The 21732-nt window shown below is 37.3% G+C and overlaps 1 protein-coding gene across 5 annotated transcripts in view; it reads right to left on the bottom strand.

Moving 5' to 3' along the window:
- LOC135681705 (uncharacterized) overlaps nt 1–21628 on the bottom strand; it is a 35694-nt gene extending 14066 nt beyond the window's left edge. Inside the window, exons 1-8 of one of the 5 annotated variants that reach the window (XM_089111961.1) lie at nt 19892–21628; nt 19679–19793; nt 16444–16600; nt 9695–9826; nt 8302–8468; nt 5752–6183; nt 5167–5299; nt 779–4182 (exon numbers count right to left, since the gene is read on the bottom strand). In XM_089111961.1, the coding sequence (XP_088968087.1) occupies nt 779–4182; nt 5167–5299; nt 5752–6183; nt 8302–8468; nt 9695–9739 (4181 nt within the window). In that variant the 5' untranslated portion in view covers nt 9740–9826; nt 16444–16600; nt 19679–19793; nt 19892–21628. Of the gene's footprint in view, nt 1–778; nt 4183–5166; nt 5300–5751; nt 6184–8301; nt 8469–9694; nt 11592–16443; nt 16601–16799; nt 19322–19678 lie in introns of those variants that run through there. The other 4 variants (XM_089111963.1, XM_089111960.1, XM_089111962.1 and 1 more) reach the window with 4 other exon arrangements.
- Nucleotides 21629–21732: the final 104 nt, after the last annotated feature.

Raw genomic sequence — 21732 nt, 5'->3', positions numbered from 1 at the left:
TATGGAGAGTAGCTTTAAGAGTAATTATTTGGATGGTATTATGTAGTCTATCACTCTGATGGCCTAAATTGGCCTAGATTGGCCTAGATTGGCCAAGATTGGCCTAGATTGGCCTAGATTAACCAAATCTATGAATATCGAAGAAATTGTAGCACTGATATATAATTTGTTTGCTGATGTTTCTCTCAAATAATTGTTTTGAATTTATAAGCCGAGAAAGTATGAGGAAAGAAACACCATTAAAGTTACCCTGATTTTTGTCTTCGATAAAAAAGGAGTGAATTGAAGTTTAATTTTTCGCACAGATTTGCTTTGCTTAAAATGTTCAATTTTAAGATAACAATGAGAGAAATTTTAAGTCATGAGCTGAAATATCTGTCAATCAGGTAATTAGAAACAATGAAACTAGTTGATAGAAATGTAAATAAGCAAAATCAACGACAACTGCCAGCATCCCTATTGGGGACCTATAACATTCATGCTCAAAAAATAGCAAAGCATATGAATCTGTTTATTGAAAAATATATAGAAAAGCATGAAAGTGTACAACCGACGTCTAGGGTTTTAATTATATGAACAACAGTAACATCATCAACAACAAAAACAATGACAATAGCAACAAAATTTAATGACGAAGAGGAAAAATTATGAAAATGGTGCTTAAAACAATAAATCGATCTTCTGGTGCAGCGGTTTTGTTTCAGTTTTAAGATTTCCACCACAATTCTTATGTAGAGGGGGCAAAACTGAGTTTGTGGATATAAAGGAAGAAACATACCTGAACAGATCCACACTTTCTGAACTTCTCCCACTTGCAGCACTCACCGACCGTCTGCAGCGATTCCCCCGCCGACGATTGATTACTTCTTCGTCGATCCACAAATCACTTGCGCTTCCAATTGAGCACTCCCTGGAGACATTTCTTTCGGGGCTGCTGTTAGTACTTTGATTGTCCTCCTCGTTTATCGATACAGGCGAGCTCGATCTTGGCGTTGAATTTTCTACGGTTATTTTTGGCTTTAGAATATTTCGAACAGAGTTGACACGATCTAATTCGCCATTTGGATCAAGACTAAACCGGCGCTCAACAACCGGACTGTTTCTACATGACCTATTTGTTTCGCTTATGACTTTGAGTCTATCGACAAGATCGTTAACACCTATTGCATCGTTTTGAATCTTTCCAATATTCGAATCTAAACTACCTTTTCTTTCCTCTAGTTTAACAGGCTCCCGGTTTCCTACTTGTCTGTGGTCCTCAGCACTCTTCAACCGTCTGTGTCCACCCCTGTGTGTTTTCGGATTTGGAAGTAGTTCAATCTTGACGTCCTTTTCCTTAGATGAACTTGTCTCCGATAGTCTCGATCGACGAGTGGAAAGAGTTCCAGTACTTTTGCTTTTTCTGGATATGGATGACTTGCCTGGGATTTCATGATTTTTCCCATTATCATAGAAACTAACAGATCGGGTACTTTTCTTCTGCTTCCGTTTTTCATCTTTACCTTCGTCGTTTAAAGTCTCGTCCTCGCAAATTTCTTTCACCTCTGTTGCAGCTTTACTAGCTTCATCGTGACTTTTCGTTATATGCTCTTTCTCCCTAACTGCGAAATTTTCTTTGGAATGTTCTACCGATCGTAACTCATGACTCTGGGGAACTTGTTTCGACTCTTGGTCAATTTTCTTTGCTTTCTTGACATCTGCCATTTTCCTTAGCTTTCTTCGTCTAATTTTATCATCGTGATTATCTTCCCGGAGCTTGCCTGCCTCATTAACGATGTCATTTCTTACTTTGGTGTCCCTGAGCTCTTCATCATCATCGGGTTTCCCATCATTTTTCGCATAACCGCAGGCAGCCTTACGGTTGGTAGAAACAGCTGTCTTATCAACGTCATGTTTCATCATTACAGAATCACTTGAGACTTTTTCAACATGCTTGCTTTCTACTTCAAAGGAATTCTTAGAAACAAGTTCATTCTTGCAATCATTATTTTCAAGAAAAACTTCGTTTTCAACGGCATCAGTAGCAATAATTTCCTCTTCCACGTTCTCCATACAAAGTCTGCTATCTTTGCGTTTCTCATTAACTGTCTCAACCTTTCCTGAAACTAATTTCTCATGTGATTTTCGTGATCGGCCCCTTCTTGTTCGCTTGTGATTAGACCGGGCTGTATCAACACCTTCTGATTCTGTTATACTTGAGTTATTGAAAGGAGTTTTATCGACAATCACATCTTGACGATCATGCCATGATTTTTGAACTTCGACGGGACTTTCTATCGACGAATCGGAGCCTCGTGGTTTCACTGTGACAGTATTTTCTTCTTCACCCCAGACAGATCTTGGCAATCCATTATTATATAAGCTTTGCAAAGACATGTTCCGCGCCTCTTCATCAATCGATAAGTAACGATCATCAAAACTCTTCGAATTTCGCATATCATTTAAGCTGCCGCTCTTCCTGACTGCCGTTTCAATACCGTTACTTTTTGATGACGTCAGTGGTTGTTTAATGGGTAAAGAGAAGTCTCGTTTTCGCTGTAAGTACGCCCCTTCCCTTATTCTTTGCAAAGCACCGTGATCAGATATTTTTTGCATCAGCGACGAGCTTCTTTTTGCAACATCAACAACTACAGGCCTGGGTCTATTTGTGTTAATTAATGAGGGCCCGACTGGCCATGTACTTTTCAATATGTCATCATCTCTTTCATAGTTATATTCTATAGGTAACGACTGAGTTAGAAAGTCCCTTACGAAGCGCTCATCCTCACCTTCACAACAAGGTGCTTGGGAATACAGCCCACTGTCTTCAGATTCCCCTTGCCTACGGAGGAGTGAGTTTGTCGTTAGATTTGTACTAGGTGCAGAGTAGTTATCATTTTTGAAATGGGTATCCATGTTCATCAATGAACGACTCAATCGCTTATGAAGAGGCTCAGTTGTACAGTCCTTTCCACTGGGAGGTTTCACCGTGTCATTGTCCATCACGAGGCTATTTTTTGAAAGATAAGCTTTTGTAGAACCCTCTGAATATCGGCGAAGACTGGGGTCCTCAGAAGTATTTACCCTCCAGTCACCAAATGTAGACTTGAGAAGTTCATTCGCCCGCTCTACAGGGGATGCAACATTTAAGCTGGCTGCAAGTGGTACTGAATAGTCTAGTCTGTCAGAGTCTGTAAAACTACCGTGATATGATCTTGATCGTGTAAAGGAAGGAAAATTTGGCGTTCCTTTTGAATGTGACGTGACTGGCATATCACTTGGACTTGAAGTGGCAAAGGACGTAGCTAAATCATTCCTTCCTTGGAATGATTTGTCAAATTGAAAATTTGAGGCATGCTGTTTATCAAAGTTGTAAGACTGTTCGTCTCGTTTTCTTACTTGTTCATGAAAAGCAAGTCCATAACTCGCAGGATTCGGTGGGTTTCTCAGTTTTCCAGCACTGTAATTATCCGGGAAACTATTGTACAATGAATTGAATGTAGGTATTGCTTGCTGCTGTTGGTAGGTCGGACTATAAACATTTTGGTAGTACCTGTTAGGTTTCAACGAATCACTCAAAGGACTTCCAGACATGGCCGCAGAGTACTCTGCCTCACAATCCGATGCCTGTTTTTCCTTTGATTGGTGCCTTTGTTCCTCAAATGCTCTATCAAGTGACTCTGCAGTCACAAACGTAACGTTATCAGGCAAATCCTTGACATTATCAGAAATAAATTGTTTTCCATGCCTTGAATCAAAACTGTTCCGTGAGCGAGTGTCAGATATTTCGACATTATCGACTGAAGTTCCCTCGTGCACGAGATATGAATTGAAATTAAGGTCTCTGTCCACTGGAAAGTGATTACATTCTGTAAGAGTTGTTTCATCAAATTCAGACGTCCTTTTCAACGCGTTGTTATTTCCATCAACTGGTTGTCTCTGCTGAAAATTGTTCTGCCTCGAATCTAGAGAATATTGTACACGATTTTCCTTATTACCTTGGTGCCCTAGAATGTTTCTAGTAAATCCATTGAAAGGTTGGTCTCCGTTATAGGAACACTCAAAGATGGTTTGTGACGCTCTCTCCTCTCCTTTGAAAAAACTTTCTCTGGATATGGTGGGAGATGCCAACGAAGATTTCAACGAGCTTCTGGGAGGTGCTCTGATAAATATTTCTGGTGATATAAGCCCGCGGTTTTTTGCCTGAAAAAAAACGAAAATTATTATAGCATGGTCATAATAAAAATCTCATGCAGTTAGCAGGTATGCAACAAATAGAAAATCTCTTAAAATTCTTGGTAATGTCTTTTTGTTTAGTTGAAAATCCTAGTAGCAATCTGTAGGAGAATTTTCAACTCATAAATTGTTTCAAGTGCATCGTAGCGTACATATACAGCATAACTCAATGGTAAACGAATATTAGTTTTTACAGTTTTACCATGTAATTGAACATATGTTTTGTTCAGATAAAATGAAACATTGATAAGATCAAGTGAGAGTTAAAGCAGTCGTAATAATCTTAATATTTTGTATTATTCTTTTTACTGCAGGAATCATCTTAAACAGACATATCAGTTCATATCCAGCACACAATAAGACTGACACGTCAAACTACTCAACTTGAAATCCAATAATACTACAAACAGTTATATATTAACTCGATCAACCAGACGCTTATTCTTTTATTGGAAATCTAGCCCAATCAAAGTGCATCTAACACGCTTGGCGTATTCGTTATTAAAGTTAGCTCTCAATACTAAAGATGGTATTACGGAATCAGAGCATTGAGTATCAATAGATGTGGTATCTTTTCGCTTGTCTGCAACAGCATGTGGCATCGTGGAGTTGTTTTTCTGAATTTCAATATCTGCATTGCTTCCCGTTCGAACCTGAGCGGGTTGAATGCTATGATACCCATATATTGCTATACAACACATCAAGAACTAACGTTGCAAAAAAGCCTCCAATTAGCAGTTCTTCCATGTTTAATGGCTTGCCACGAACAAAAATATTTCTGATTCTCAGCTAAAACACGGCTTAACATGTTATCACTTGTTACCTTCAAAGTTAAGACGATTTGGAAGTTGCGTAATTCATCATGCCTTCTGATAAACAGCCCAGAGATTTGCAATTTAGTATATGCATCGAAGACACAATGTCCTTTAAAGTCAAGTAATACAAAGTTACCTTCTGCCAGTCGACGTCTGAGAAGAATTCGTGCTCTTGAATTTGTGAAGCTGTAAAAGGTGCTTTTCTCCAGTTCAGCAATACCTTTATTAAGCCAACTGCAGTCTTTGGTAGGTTGGAAGGAAGGCCAGCCCTAAGAAAGCACCATAAACAATGAACACCGTTTTGTGTATATCTTAATTGTACAAGACTTTGCACATGTCCAGCGGCTAATCAAATTCGAAGGCTTCTTTCCTCATTAATTATTGACCGCCAGACCTAAATGAGATAAACTGGAGTTCGCTTTGAAGAATACGGAATATGAATAAGTTTGAATCTGCATTGCTGGTTGAAATTTTTTATCATGAATTACGAAAGCGGAATGAATGAATTAATTTCAGAAGTGTTAACCGCGTTTACCAACGCATTGTCTAGTTTATAAAGAAAATTAGATATAAAAATCCGGTACTGCCTAGGATAAGAAATTGAGGTCATACGTTACTTTGAAAAGGATTTCATAAACGATGCAACTTATCTTATACTTATGGTGAAAATTCTACACAGAAATGCTTAGTATCGTTTTCATCACACAAAACTTGAAGTTACCTTGCTTCAATATGGCTTTCATCGAGTCTGTTAGGTTTCCTCCCTGTTAAAAGCAGGCATAACAGGATTCCAAGATCGGACCAGTCTTTTGCGAAAGCCTCCCGTCCAACTGCAGCTTGTTCGTGATAATTACAAATGCCACTTTGTCTGCAACGGAAACATTCATTTTGGACCCAGTACACTACTTCGAACAAATCCCTTCTTAGTTTCACGTGGCCTGTTACATCGAAGAAAATGGTGTTCAGGCTTAGTTGCTGGTAGGTCGTATAGTATGCATGCAGTTCACTGATAGAGACAAGAATTTCAGCGATTATAAAGGTGACGTCAGCAGGTTCAAAGGGACCATGAGCTTGGAAGAATTTGTACAACTTTCTTTCCTCCTTGATGTCGTCTAAAACAGCATAATGCCTGGATTTTGTTTCAAAAGTGTACCTGTAAAGGAATAATATGGTATGATATCTTACTAGTATTTCAAATTTCTTAACGTTTTTAATTGCAATAATAATAACTATTTTTGAGTAAGGGAGTACGAGGCTTGCAGCCTATAAAAACACTAAAGGTTTTGTTTGTGTCCGTAATGGAAGCTACAGGCCCGTCGGAACCGGGAGCCCCCCCAAATAATTGTCAAACTGTAATATGTTACCTTTATAACAGTGTACTGAATGAGAAGGAAAACAATGTGCAGCCCCCCCAATATGAATTTCGTTCCGAAGGCACTGAAGCTATCATAAAGTTTTTTAAAAATTTTATTACTGCTGAGCTGTTGATAATGATTTCTGGTAATTTGTTCCAAGACTCTACGATTCTTTGCGAAATGAGTTTTGTCTTTCGCTCATGCGATTCCTTTGCTTAAAATCTTGAGCTCGTTTCCAATTGTTTTATCTGTACGCAATTTGAAGAAGGTTGTATACTTCAAGTCGACGATACCCTTCATGATTTTGAAAACCAATATAATATCTCCTCGAGTTCTTCTCTATACAAGAGTTGGGAGGTAAAGGGCAATAAGACGCTTTTTGTAAAGAACACTACTCAACGATGGCACTTATTTTGTGACTCTTCTTTGGAAGCTTTCGAGCATACGAATGTCTTTGACGAGGCTTTGGCTCCAAATTGCGCCGGCAGATTCTAATAATGGTCTAATCTAAGCTATATACAATGTTTTTAAAGCTTCAATATTTAATGAGATTGTTGTAAATATAAACTGTAATCTCGAGAGAATATACTTTTGTGCGTAATATTCAGTGGGCAAATGGTGATTACGAGCTCAGCTGTCTGATGTGAAAAAACCAATTTTAAATCTTTCTTATAGATAGGCTTTAGCGACAGCCCCTCCCCCAGCATTAGAGGGTTTCTTTCTAGTGCACAGTATTTGTTTTAAATACGTTGAATAACAAAGGGTAACAATAACAAATGTTTTCTATTGACTTTGGGACGGTACCAGCCAGTGGTGGAAGGTATCACTTTCCCAGGCATACTGCTTCTGAATTGGCCTGAGGTACGATCTTTAACGCTTTCAGCTGACTGGCTCTGCGGTCGACAAAACGTAATCTCGCTTAGAGGAGACCTCTGTTCGAAAACTAGCGCACTCCAATAGCAAAACTGTTTTAGATTGCATAAATGCATAGTTAGGTAACTTGCAGGTAAATAATGAAAGAAAAAATGAATTAGCCTGAATAATAAACAAAGTCACAACAATCTACTTTGGATCGGGATTCGATTAAAAGTTTTTATCGCTCAGTGAAACACTCCAATCCAAGTACGATAAATATTGGTTCGGTGATTTGTGCCGCCATTATAAACAACAAAAAGAAATTTATGACGTGTTTATCTGTTCTTTAACTCTTTTGATTGTCAAATCCTGTGGCTCTCAAGCTGGATCTTTATATTTTTTTCGTTTTGTTTGGGATCTTACAATGACATTTTCGATTGAAGGAACAGCTTGTAGAATTACTATAAGGAATCCAGCGGCAGGCTTAACAGGAAAAGATAAAGGACAAGAAGGGGTAAAACGTTTCTTTGAAGAAGAAAGAAGATGTGGAACATGAAATAGTTCTGTGTGACGTCACAAAGATTATTTTTATTTGCATTTCAGTCACTACAAAATTTGAAAAAAACTTTAAAAATGTTTTACTGAAATCTTTTCGGCTTTCAAAAAAAAACGGCTTTTCGGTGGATATTTGCAAAGCGAGTAGCATGAGTTGGATAGACAGGAAATTTAGCATCTAGCAACCTGCCTAACCTAATTTTTCAAAGTTTAAATCATTAAAGTAAAGGCCTAAAGCTAAAAATGAATTATTTACACTATATATTGCGTTCTTAATACAGTTAATGTTCACAGCGTTTTGAAATATCTTTTTCAAAGGGATTTCCTGCAATTTTTAAATGAAAATAAATTTAAAACCTTCTTGTGAAATAGCAGTACTATAAAAGTTTGCTCTGAATTAAGTGTCGCCTCAAAAAAGCTCCCAGTCAAGGTGCAATCTAAGTTCGTCCATTTTATCATCTATGAAAGGTATTGCAAACATTGCAGTTCCTGAAAATTAAACCTACCGAAGACTGACTGCGTATGGAATTCGAAATGCCTCTACAACCAACGAAGAATCAAGATGCTGAGAAACGGGCTCTTTCTGTTTTGGAACAACGTGCATCGTGAGTGGTTCCCTTGTGTCTTTATGACGCACATGGTACACTTTGGCATCTTCTGAGCCACCGACGAACTGCTCGTAAGAAAATAAAGGGAAACAATCTAACATACTGATGAGATTTAAAAACGAAAGAAGATGAGTGCCCTATGTTTTAATCTCCCGTGCGATTTTGACAATTATTCTGTATAGACCAATGCCTTTTTCAATTTAGTGTAATTAAATAGCTAAAAGCTCCTTAAAATGAACAAATCTTGCTCACATTAACAACTATGATGAATCGATGAATGACCACCAAATCACTATTCAATTTAGCACATTTCAAAAACATTAAAAGCAAGCAATTAGGCATTTGCAGCCTCTCGCAATCATTTTCTTGAACTTGAAATAAATTGTCTTTTAAGTTTTAACCTTTAACGTCAAATACATGGGCCTAAATTTGTTTGGTAAACTAGGAACACTTTCCCTTTGTTGTTATGGCGAGCTGTCGCTATAATATGTCTAGAGTAACAATCAAACATAATTATGCTGGTAAATGTTATACAATATTTAACGCTTGTTTAAGTTCTATTCTTTTTTGCTTCTTTATCTAAAATTGATGATCACACAAAACGTCTCCAAGTGAATATATACACAAAATATAGAAGAGTAAACGATTTCAGGCTATAAGATCAAAACACGTTTAACACAGCTTAAAGGATGTTAAAAAGTTAATAATTTAAGCGAAATATCCTTCAATCACAGAAAGTAAGACAATAGTGTTTCCAGTATTGAACAGTTCACTTATAATTAAAAGCTATATCTAATATTTAATGAAAATTATTTTATAAATTTTGTATGCTTTTTTCGTTAATATTTCCTGCTCATGTTCTGATATTATGAAACAAGGAAACTCTCGCTGATTAGCCATAATATCCTGTGAATTACATGAAAGATAATGGGCGGCTTCCTAGTTTGAAGTCAAAAACTTTGCAGGTTCCTGTCAAAGATTCACCACCACGATCGATCCATGATGCTGTTGCAGATTTTTATAAATACTTATTTTAGATCATGTTAGGTCAATGTGGTGGATACAAAATAAGCGAGGAAAATAATGCCAATATAATAATAGTGTTTAAGCATGTGGCTTAACGAAGCCGTCTTCCCACGCACAATTAAAACTTTCTAGAAGTTTAACATAAGAAATAGGCTAGCATGCTACAGAATATATATGTTTATACCTGTGTACAACGTACAAACGTCAACTGACAGCGAAATAAAAATAGATATAAAATAACCGAGCAATAATAAAACAATCATACCGAAATTATGTCAAAGCAGTCAGCCCCGTGTCTTGCGGTAGTCATCTTGCCACGGCTCGAAACAAGGACATCTTGTGTTTATGTTTAGATAAATCATCCACGTGTTACCACTATCAGTCGCTGTGAAAATTTCTTCGATGGAAAGAAAAGACATAAATAAAACATACAAGCTGCTGCGACACGATGAGTTGTCAATAAATCGTGAAGTCCCTCAGGAAATCAAATCTTCGCTCGAATTCTTTGTACCTATTCTGCACTTTATTTGGATAAAGACAAAATACACGGGCTATCAGCTTAGCTTGAGCAATATAAAGGAACAATTTCTATATTTTGTAAAGAACACAGAACGTGCAATTCCCGCGTCAATATTTAAACAGCAATGTGGATTTCAGTTACAATTCTAGCGGACTCAATTGATAACGCGATAACTACGCTTGGCTTGAATGAGCAGGCTGGTCCCAGAGGGTCTAGTAAAACAAATTCTACGGCAATTGGTGGTAATTAGAATTTCGAGCAATTAACCATAACATAGCATATGTGTAAAGAAGCTCGTAATTGCGGGGGCGCACAACTAAGGTACCTTGAAGTTACGCAGACTAAATTCTTCTTCTACAACGAAAGCTGGAGATTAAGGCTAGTTTGCACTTCCATGCAATATGTTTTCAATAACATTATCGAGGGACGAGAAGCTAAGACAATTACCAAGAGAGGGTGGGGGTCTTTTCAAGAAAAATAAAAAAAATTCAAAACAACTTTCCTGTGGTACAACACGTTGGGTCACACAGAACAGAGACAACATTTAGCCGAAATACTTAACGATGCTCAGCTTTAAAAATATTATGCTTGCAAGATTCGTATCTTTTCTGCCTTATAAAAACTCATTTTATTCAAAAATTTACCCAAAATGCAATGGTGAACCTAACTTGAGCAGGCAGTTTACTTCAAGCTACTAGAAGTGGCAAATGCATCCTTTTAAGCAAATTGAAAAATTCTTTTTTTGCAAACGAATTGAACAGCAGATAAAAACAACTGGTACAATTTCGCCATGGTCTTGAAAAATGCCATGTTTTCAGTTACTTCGAAAGCTAGGTAACAAGCGGCACTGTTTGTCAATTTAAATCCCTCTTTCCAATGCCTTTTGAATGTTGAAAAAAATCTGGAGCTCATAGAAAATTGCAGTTGACGCTTCTACCAAGAAACGTTAGGGGAAATGGACATAAGGCACAATTTTATCTAAAGAGGGCCTGGGTTTTTAGATTTAGCGCCAACAAGAAGTCTTCAAATCTTCAAATCATTAGCTTGTTTACCTACATTCATGTCAAGGAATACCATACTTAACCAATGGAGCAACTACCTTTGCTTGATCCTTAATTGATTTTATGACAGGAAGGTCTTTGAAATACCTAAAGCGTTTCTACCACCGAGCGGATTTTGTCTGGAATTTCCCATCGAGATACAACTGGGGGGGGGGGGGTGTGACACTCCCCCACATCCCCCCGGTCACGATGCTCCTGCATAGCTTGTTAATGATATTTTTCGAAAGAATAGTTTCCAAACATTCTTGAGGGTAGGGTGACAGAAAATGAGGAACGAGGAAAGCCCCCTAATCCCCACGGGCTAGACTGACGTCCGTGACTGCTAAGTAAGCATATCATCAATAAATCAGCGTTGTCTAAATCCAGTTACAACAACAACAACAAAGTTTTTGTAAGATGATTACAATGCCAGAGGAACCTTTTTATGTGTGTAATTTTTTGTGCTGTATCGTTGTGCAGCTTTTTGGCGTATAAGTGAATTCAGTCAATGACTGTTCAAACACACATAGATTCTGTTCCTTTTACCGGGAGCGTTTTTGTTCAAATTAGACACGAAAATAAATTAAAGAGAAATATTATACAATAAAAATGAAAAAAATAATAAAATACGTATAATAGTTTTGAGAAAGTGGGCGTAAAGTATGCTTGATGGCTGTTATCTGATGCTCTCCGCATTTTTGGAGTTGATCTGCTAAAATTTGAAAGGCCTGCATAAGGTCAGTTACAGTATAAACCCGCATAAAAGAAACTAGGATTTTTTCTGGCAGCCTGAATAGGCTCTTAATTAACAGGCTGCTATTCTTAACAAGATTCTTATATACGTACAGGCCTTGCACACATTAATAATGTTTTCCACCGCAAAAATTCTAACAGACACACTTAAACCAACCATTTTTTTCATGTTAAATTTCAAGCCAATCAAATGAATTTGTGTTGTTAGATTGTCCAATTAGAATGTAACCTGACCGGAAACCTGATTTACTCTAACCTGATTTACTCTAAGCTGGTTTAATTTGCCAGTGTGAATAGGGTGTAAAAATGCCTTTTCAAAAATACATATAAGAACCTTTCCAAATCACAGCCTCTTGGGGGTTCTTAATTATGAGGTTTAAAAGATTAAAATTCAGCCTCAAGGTTCTTATAAGAACAAGTTCTTTTATGCGGGTTTTTACTGTATTCACAAACATTCAAATTCGGGTTTTCGTTAAACCTGCATGCAAGCTTCCTGGCATAAAAACACTACATCTCCGTGTAGAAAGTACTTTTAACGTGATGAAGGAAGCGCAAAAGTCAAATACAAGTGAGTTTATTTTAAAACTGATGTTAAAAAATCAATTGAAAATATGAATAGAAATTTTAGTAGTTTTAACAAAAAAATACTATATGTTAAATCTATATTTTTCGGGAACTTCTCAAAAAAGGATTCATTCTAATATGTTCGGTTTATCACGGCCTGACGCCGAGATCATCGCATTCGTGGAAATAAAAATCTATTGTTAAAAGGACGATAGGATTATGAAAATCCCATTGGTTTCACATTCTTGCTGTCTTCAGCAAAATCGATTAATACACCAGAATTAAAGAGAGAAATATATCTAGAAAACCTGTACTAACCGGATTTTCGCATGAAGATGTAATATGTCGTGTAGGCACGGGTTTAGCTTAAACAAAGAAGGAGATCAGCCGCCAGGGCCATCGCTACGCCGGGCGTGGGGGAGGAGGCAGGGAGAGCGCGCCAGTCTAAAAGTGAAGGCGCTGAAATGGATGTGTCCGGTAATTTTTTGAGGCCACGCCCTCTAGAACGCCCCTCTTCAAAAACGCTTGCTTATTTATACTCAATTTCTATAAACAGTCTAGTTCAGAGAAGATATCAATAACTATAAGAATAGATAAATTTAGCAATAAAGCAAGTTAGAAAATACATCATATCATCAAACAAGATAAAACACCTAGAACATGAGCAAAAAAGGTTTTGAGTCAAGAAGAACTGCTACTACATAGGGATTAACTATCCAAAGTTGCGTTAAAGTAAACCTTCAAAAAAAGTTTCTGGCCTATCATTGCAAAAAAGTGGGGGGGGGGGCTATAGCCCCTGCTAGCCCAATGACTACGACCAATGCGTGTAACACCCCCCCAATCCAAAAAATAGTCGATTTCGCAGGGCAATCGAAGATTTCGCAGGGCGCCATAAAGAGCTTTATTGCCACGCAGAAATGCCACCTCTGAAGTTCGTAAAGAGCCGTTTAGGAATTTTGAAATGGAAATATCGTATTTATTATGAACCTCCCTTTCTGACATTGCATTTTAGAGAACAGAACAGATATGTCAGGAAAAGCTCCGTTATTTGCAAAGCGAAAGCATTTCTAACCGAAAGTCATAGCCAATGGATGCACAAATTGATGCATATGTTTACGAGGGCAAGGTTGAGTCCATACAAGTTAATTTAAGTTGTAAATTATTTTCATGACAAGCACGGCGTCACTGGAGGGGAATAAGAGGCTGAAGGCCCTCACTTTGGTCAAGATAAGAATTTTTTTATCATTTTTTCTATTACTTTTTAACAGTGCATGAACTAAAAAACATAATAAATCGTTAAGATACCGATTTTGTTTCATCTAATTGCTAACTTTTTCATGTATATTTTTATTATTTTTCTTTCATTTGCATTAATTGAGTAAATCACTTTCTGTATCATTGCAATGTTTTAATTTTGGATGTGTAAACATGGCCTTCTCGATGCAAGAAACTGCACATTTCTGTTCAGGAAATAAAATTTTCCCAATCAAAACAACATCTCCCTCTGTCATTCACAACTACGTGCAATCTGAAACGAAAGGTTGTCGTTTCTTTCCTTCCCCAACGTCTAATACTAGAGTTTTAGCATGACATCCCCAGGCCTTGAAAAGATATTTTTCTTCCTGGCAGCAAAATAAAAATTCAAGATTTCCTGTGAAGCTTCGAGAAAGTTTCCAGCCACTGAAATTGATATTTCAAGTTGCTTGATTTGTTTAAAAATTTGTCCTAAAAACAAACTGTCACACTAGAAAGAACTAATTGTTGGTCCTGCAATCTTGATCATAGCTATTCGAACAGGAATCATTTTGTTTATACTGTATTAGATGATCAAGGAGAACGTGATCAAGCACGATACTCATAGTTTGTTTTCAAGGTTAAAGAAAGTAGATCTGAAATCTATAATAACTTTGATTAAATTTCATATCATATCAATTTCATACTAATGATATATCGATACATCTTGCTCTGGGTTTCATGTTTGCTGCTCATTTTTATCATCAGTTCATACAACATATAAGAATACTATTTTATTTTTTAATGGTTGAAATAAAATTTTAAAATCAGGGGTGGTTCTAGAGGCAAAGATTTAAGACCAAAACGCTTATAATCTATAAAGCAAGTGATGAAAAATATATGCGAGTGCCAGTAGAAAAATACGAATAATGATGGACACATCGACACAGGTTTGGGGCATGCTCACCTTCAAAACAATTGACGTAACAAGATTGGCTGTCTTTGAGTGTTTTTACATAAATAGAATGGCTGATGTAAAAAAAGGAATGAACTTTGTTTGAGCTTGCTGGAATTAAATTAGTAGCTGAAAATCATGCACGGAAATTTGGCATAACAGATGCTTATAATACCAGATGATTGAAAGCTAATCTTCGTTTTTTGTTAGTAATGCAGAACAAAAATTATACAGTATGTATGTATATCGCAAGAAAACAGCATTCCATAGAAATAATCTAACATGAATTTAATGTTCATATTAAAATCAAGCAATGGAGATTTCACGCTAAAAATTTCCTGGCAAGCATCAACAATTTCCTGCAATGAATTTGGGCCAAAAATTTTCTGGCAGCGCCGCTGACGGCGCTGCCGGACATTTTCCAGCCCTGGTTATCCCCTCCCTATTTTTCCCAATAAACAATAATATTTTCAATAAACAATCAGTTCTTTTAGCACAATAGTATTTTGCTAAATTTTTGTCTGAAAGATGCTTTTTAGCCCTTTTACAAGGTATAATTTCAAAAATTTTCTTCACGTCGGACCCAACCATGGTGGGTCCTCCTACCTCACTAAACTTGATCCTACCCCACTGGGCTAAATTTCGTTGCACTGTCTACATCATGTACCCCCCCCCCCCCAATTAGCTGTTTATTAGCTAGTATTTCGCAAACCAACATTAAATAAAGTGAATATAAAAGAAACAATTCACGCTCAAGTAGAGAAATAGATATTTCATAGGCAATGAAGTTTCAAGTTTGTTTTTATTGCTTAGAAGTTTGTCCTTGGTAAAGACCAGTGTACACTGGTAAAGCTTTCACTAGTAACCCATAGACAAACCGTTGCTACGAGGTCTGCAGGGCACCACTCAGTTTTGCAGGGCAGAAACCCTTTTCACCCCCCCCAAACCTATTGGCCAAGTTACGCCCCTGTACCTCTCCTTATCCTGTTGATAGCACTACACCACTGAAAGGAACACGTGCTTAGCCGTACATCAATTCCTTTGTGCGTAACATATCTACGCGACACAACAGTTGAGCAAAGCTTATCCAAAAGCCTAAAGATAGTAGGAAACTCTGTCGAAAAAAATGCTTAAAACTAAAAATACTGTTTCTGGGTGTGTTTACTGTCTCTCATCAGGGAGTAAACAAAAATACATTCTCTATAGGCAAGCGGCACTGATTGGGCAACCTCAACAGTCATGTGCTCGCGTTTCTGATTGGCCTATTTCGATCCACAACTGGGTATATATATTTCCTAGCGTAGAGTTTTCAATCTTTATTCTGACGCTTTAAACTCTGAGGAATGTCAGTCGAAAAGCTTTAGTTTACTCAAATGTTTGCTTTTTTCAAAGCCATTTTGATAACCAAAAACCTTTGCGGCATTTGCGTTGTGGAGAAAAAAACTATGGTTGCGGTGAAAATCTTTTAAGGGTTTGTGTAAACAGCATTGGCCCACTCGTTAGCTTTGCTTGGAGATGGGCAAAAAATTATTCGCTCGGGGTGCGCTAATACCTTTTTATTGCAATAAACAATATCAAACAGTATACTGAAAAATCATGCTCTGATAATATCAGCCTTAAAACAGTTAAAAAGAATTTCTTTCTTTATATTTTAAACAATTCTCGGCCATTGTATTACATAAGAATGACAGCAGTATCAAACAGCATAAAAATTATAAAGGATCTTCAGAATTAGAAAGACTTATGATAATCTTAATAGGACACTAGAATCTTCAAATGGTTGCTGTAAAGAATCTTACTTTACTACGCTTAAGAAAATAATTTTCGCAACGGAGACGTATTGAAATAGTACTATTTGTGCAAGGATTGAAAGAATCGTTTACCAACGTGACACAAAATTTACATTTGATTTATTCAGCAATGCTATTAAAAATGGTCACCCGTCTTACCTTTGCAAATAAGTCTTTGAACACGGCTGATTAGTAAAACGTTGAATTTGCCAAACTAGCTCATCTCAATGTGCAAAGAAGCAGTAAGATTCCAGACGAATTGCATTCCGTAGGCCAGCCTTTGATCAGCGCGCAATCAAGCGCTTAGAACACCAACCTGGAAAAAGTTTACAATGCAAGTGTACAAAAGTATACATTAAAGCGATTTGTTTTCCTTAAAGAGCGTGGGCACCTGAATCAGCGCTAAGCTTGTGTAAAAGAAACTATGAAATAAAATTTAGAAATCAAGAAAATGATTTGACAAGGAATTACAATGAAATAACAACAACAAGCTCCGGCTATAACAGAGAATCTACCTGCTACAAAGGCCACAGTACTGACCAGAAATTTTAACATTTCAATCCAATAGATGGCTATTTCTCTAACAACTGTTCTCTCATATCAACATGCTTCTTCGTTTCCATCGGAATAAACTCGTGGTCTTTTCTTCGCGGCTATTCTTTAGGAAAATACAATGCAAACCACGAAATTTCGTAAGATTTTTGAGAGATAACATCCAAGAAAAGGATAGATTAAACATGGTTTTGACTTTGGTTAAGGACAAATATCAATCACATTAATTTTGCACTCCTTAATTTCGTGGCTAGTTCCTCCAAAATATGAAACTGTGAATAGAAATGAAGATTTTGAAAAGCAATAAAAGCACGTTATCGGATGAAACACCACAAAACTCATCTTGCCGAATCAAGTAGACATACACTACGTGGCCGATGAAAATTAATTCACACTAATTTGTTGATGTCTTTATATTTTCTTTTATCTTATTGCAACTTTTTGCAAACTTTTCTCTATCATGAAGGCGGATTGCATATAATTCAGGGAATACCCCAAATGTGTATTTGAAGACATGATACAAGCATATATGGGTGCTGTACTCATGATCGCATTAAATTTACAGGAAACTCTTCGGCAACCTAAACACCAGGACCCACGCCACCGGGGTGGGAGCAGAGGGGCCATGCCCCCCTACTTTTTTGGTAAGCAAAATCATTTCCATAGAGGCCCTGTTTTGAATCACTAAATTCAAGTTCGATGTATAGAACTTGACCCTTCCACCTTGAAATTCATGGCGTAGGCACAGCGTACAAATAAACAGTTTGTTTTCTAGTAAATAGATAGGCTGATGGTTGACTTATAAGGGCGTAGAGTCAGACTAGGTCAGTAGCTTAAAACTATGAAGATGAGAAGGCTCTTAAAATATCTTGGTACATACAGGACCCCTTAATTCATTAGCGTTCTTTCATTTGTTACGTGTATTAGAGAGACTTGTTTTTTACTTAGGGCTACCAGTACAAAAAGGGGGAGGGAAAAAAAGAAGCCCCTATCGCAATTTCCAACAGCTCGAACAACATCCAGAGGGGGGGGGGGGGGTTTGTGCGCTTCGCATTTGGGGTATCCAAAGCAGAAAAGACAACAGCTGAAAACACTCGGGTGAAAATGGATTCTTGCAAATACCACCAAACCCAGAGCCATTAGACGCGGTAAAAAGTAACATAGCTAAAGGTCACCGTTCATAAATGTGTTGCGCAGCATGGATTCGAATCTGAGAGAAAATTTAGAATAATATTCATCCAGCATCACTAATACGAGACTGAAAATGAACTTTGTTAACCTCCCATTCGCCAGATACTCTGTAAAGTGCAAGTTTTGCGTAAGACAGAAGCGTTCAAATGATTCAAGCTTCAGTTAATATTTGCAAATCACTTTGGTGACCACGCTAGCAATATGTAACCAGTACTTATCGGTGAATAGAAGCCATAGTGGGAGGAAAACATTGATTTATTAGAGTCGTACAGCAGGGTGTAACCGCAAAGGGAGACTGTTGTTTCATTTTACTGAAACGAATTGCATCGAGATGGGTTAAACAGGATGTTTCCGAAAGAAAGCTTATATGTTTTCTCAAGAATACTAGGCATATACAAAAAAAAGGATAACACGGTTTGATTAAGGCCCGGGTCATTCGAGTACTGTAATGTCAACGATTGCAAGACAGAAGTATTGAATTAACATCATAGGGCCAGCAATTTTTAGTTTCCTTCATCCCTGTTTGAGAAGGGGAAAGTAGTTGATCCAAGCCAAAGACAAGCTGAATAAGGGCAAGGAAACGACGAGGTCAAAGGGTAATTGACAGCGAGAAATGTTTCACGAGTTATATTAAGCAATACCCTTGCCCTAGTCCCAATCAGAAGGTCCCATGAGAGCATGCTTTATTTGCTAGAATATCAAGCATCTAAAGGATCCCTTAGAATGATTAAGAATCAAATTTATTCTACAATCCCGGACAAAAATAGTTGCGACTTTTCAAGAAAACTTTATGCTTTCTCTTTCCTTTAAAAAATAGCCTCCCCTTTCCCCAATTCAATGTTGAATGCATGATTTTGAAGCAAAAATGATAGAACTACAAATCCAACATTGCTTCGGGGGGAAAGGCAGGGATTCGAATTTACAGGAGCAAAGTAAAGTAGAAAATTACAAAAATTGCATTTTGTCTCAACATTTTTGTCCGGGATTGTAGAATTCTAAAATCGCAGGCAGGCCTTACGGCATCATTTGTCGTGGAAGATGGGTCTTTGATGACGTCATTGGCATTAAATCCTATTTTTATTCTTTGATAGTCCTCTAAGCTCACTCCCTGCCCCTGCCTGATCTATACAAACCGGTAGCTACCTGTATTTACCTAACTTTCCGAAATCACACATTTAATAATATCCAGAATATCCAGTTCCCACAACATTTTCAGTTTTAACGAACACTGGTCATAGCGAACCATTTCTTTTGCTTCCTTCAGAGTTCGCTATTTAAGGATTCTACCGTAAAAAGTGCAAATTACTTCAAAAGTTACAAATTGTGCAAATTACATGTTTCTAAAGTAAAACGGTCATATGCTGTTTTTATTCTGGAAAATCCTATTCTTGAAACCATTACTAACAATACATATTCTGCCAGATTCTGTCTTTTTTCAATCTTATGAAAAACGGTGCAGAAATTTGTAAGGCCAAAGTACGAGACATAAAAGAACACTAAGAGTCCTGATTGGGGTTTACGAGAGCGTCTATAGTACGGAGAAAAAATCAGTTATTTGTATAAACATTGGCTAGAATTCGGTGTTTTATGGATTAGAGACAAGTTTACGTTTTATGCTCAACAGCTGAAGGTAAGTCCAATAAATTCTTACCAATGTGAAAGTGAATTTTGTACTTAGTCATCTGATACGTCATATGCTGAATCTTTGTTCCGGGTTCGTAATTGTCCTCGTCCGAATCTGCTCTTTCTTCACTTTCAGAATGCCTCTAAAAAACGATCAAAAATGTACCACGTAAAGACGTTATTGACGAGTATGGTGTTTCTAATGCAAAAAGTAACACTACTAAAATGAAATCAAACTTACCTAGTTGCACAAAACTCCAAATACCCTTGGTTAACCACAGCTGCCATAGTTCTCAAAGCTCTTGTCAGTCCAATTTAGCGATGATGTCTTTAGACAAAAGATAAAGACATACAACACGAATGGACTGTGTAGTATGACGCCCTGGATCGACAAGTCTTTTTGACAAAGAGTTAACAGAAAAGTAGATTTATACTTTTATTGGCTTAAAATGTCTAGGATCAATATAGAAATTAAATCCTCCATTCAATTTTTGATTCACCCATCAGATCTAATACTTCCTTTATTGATAAAAAAATCCATCGTTAGGTTATAAATAGTTGCTTCATTGCTACCGTAATTTCGATTCAACAACTAGGTGCAACCTACATCTACCTAATCAAGGAAAAGGCAACGAACCATCCTCTCGCCCATCCATTGAAATCATGGCGTTGCCTTACACATGATGCTTCAAAGTTATACTGTTTTATGTCCTATAAAAGTAACTCACTGACTACTCTGTTGTACAGAGATGCCAAGAATCGAGAAATGAAAAAGACACACCACAAGAAAAAAGTTGTGTACAGCGAACCAGTTTGGCGTTGCCTCCTCCATTTAAAGGGACTTCTTGACGGCGATAATATTCAATAGCACAAAAACGCTCCAAGGAAATGTGAAACTTCTATTACTACACCAGGTTTTGCGTTCCAAGAAAGGGAAGCATGCGTTCAAAAGAAACTCTATCTGCCATTGCAAGGGCAGTTACGGAGAGACGTCAAATTTGTACCGCACGAGGTCTTAGCTGTTAACATCACGTGGCTATATATCTACATTCATTCTAATGAACGACGCTTCAAGAGTTTCAAGCAATATCTCTTATAAATTGTTGGCTCTGTAGACTCTCAAAAAAGGCGATTGACCCCCTCCCCCTCTCTAATCCCTCCTTCGTTAAACAGCATCTTAAAATATTCGGAAAGGATAAAGTCATGCTTTCATGTGGTATACAATACATTACATCCCTTCATCGAATTTCAAAAATCCTTAGCCCAAGACTTTAAGCCGCAGGTAATGCTGAAAATCAACAATTTAATCATGCAAACCGGATCGTAATTAAGATAGGAAATCCTGGTCTAAATGACTTCACAACTGGACTCTCTATCCAACAAATAGCTGAAACGCAGAGATCACACAACAAAACCGATAGGAGAGTGCTTAGTCCTAAATACCTTTTTAATAAATATAAGGATGTGCTGCTTTTACATCGAGCAGAACAGTCTAACAAGATACATTTGTTCAGTCCCTAATTCAGCCATCCATGGATCTTTGTTTCGATATAGAATTGGTAACGAACGTGTAAACACGAGACTGACTTTTCAGGTATAGCAATAACGACCAAAAGTTGTAACCAAAGGGCTTACTACTCACTCATAACTTCTGTCGTTCACTTCTTGAGCGGCACAAAGGATGAACACAAAACACAAACTACCTTTCTGATGCGCCTTTGTTAACAAACAGCAGAACAGAACTGCTCTATCTATCTGTTGCTAACAATGAAGAGACCTGTATGCTAAACAAACTCTTGGCATGTTGAAAAGTCTCTAGTTTACTAACAAGATTTTTTTACCCAGGTATGTGTATCTGTAGATCAGCCTCTTGATAAATAACTTTTAAAAATTCTTCGAAGATGGAATATTTAATGGCGAATTCATTACTCTTTGAAAACTGCGAGTCGGTTCACACACTAGGAGCGCAAATCATGACAAAGAGGCACAACAAGACATCGGTATGGGGAAAAGTCTTCTCGTTTGCGGGAATTTTTCTCAAGTTTCCAGAGTTTTCCAACAACATTCCTATGACCAGACAAT

The sequence above is a fragment of the Rhopilema esculentum genome, chromosome 12, assembly GCF_057945365.1.
Source record: "Rhopilema esculentum isolate cy_ngs chromosome 12, ASM5794536v1, whole genome shotgun sequence".
Taxonomy (NCBI): Eukaryota; Metazoa; Cnidaria; class Scyphozoa; order Rhizostomeae; family Rhizostomatidae; genus Rhopilema; species Rhopilema esculentum.
The sequence above is the reverse complement of the archived record's forward strand: the minus strand, read 5'-3'. Positions and strand labels throughout refer to the sequence as shown.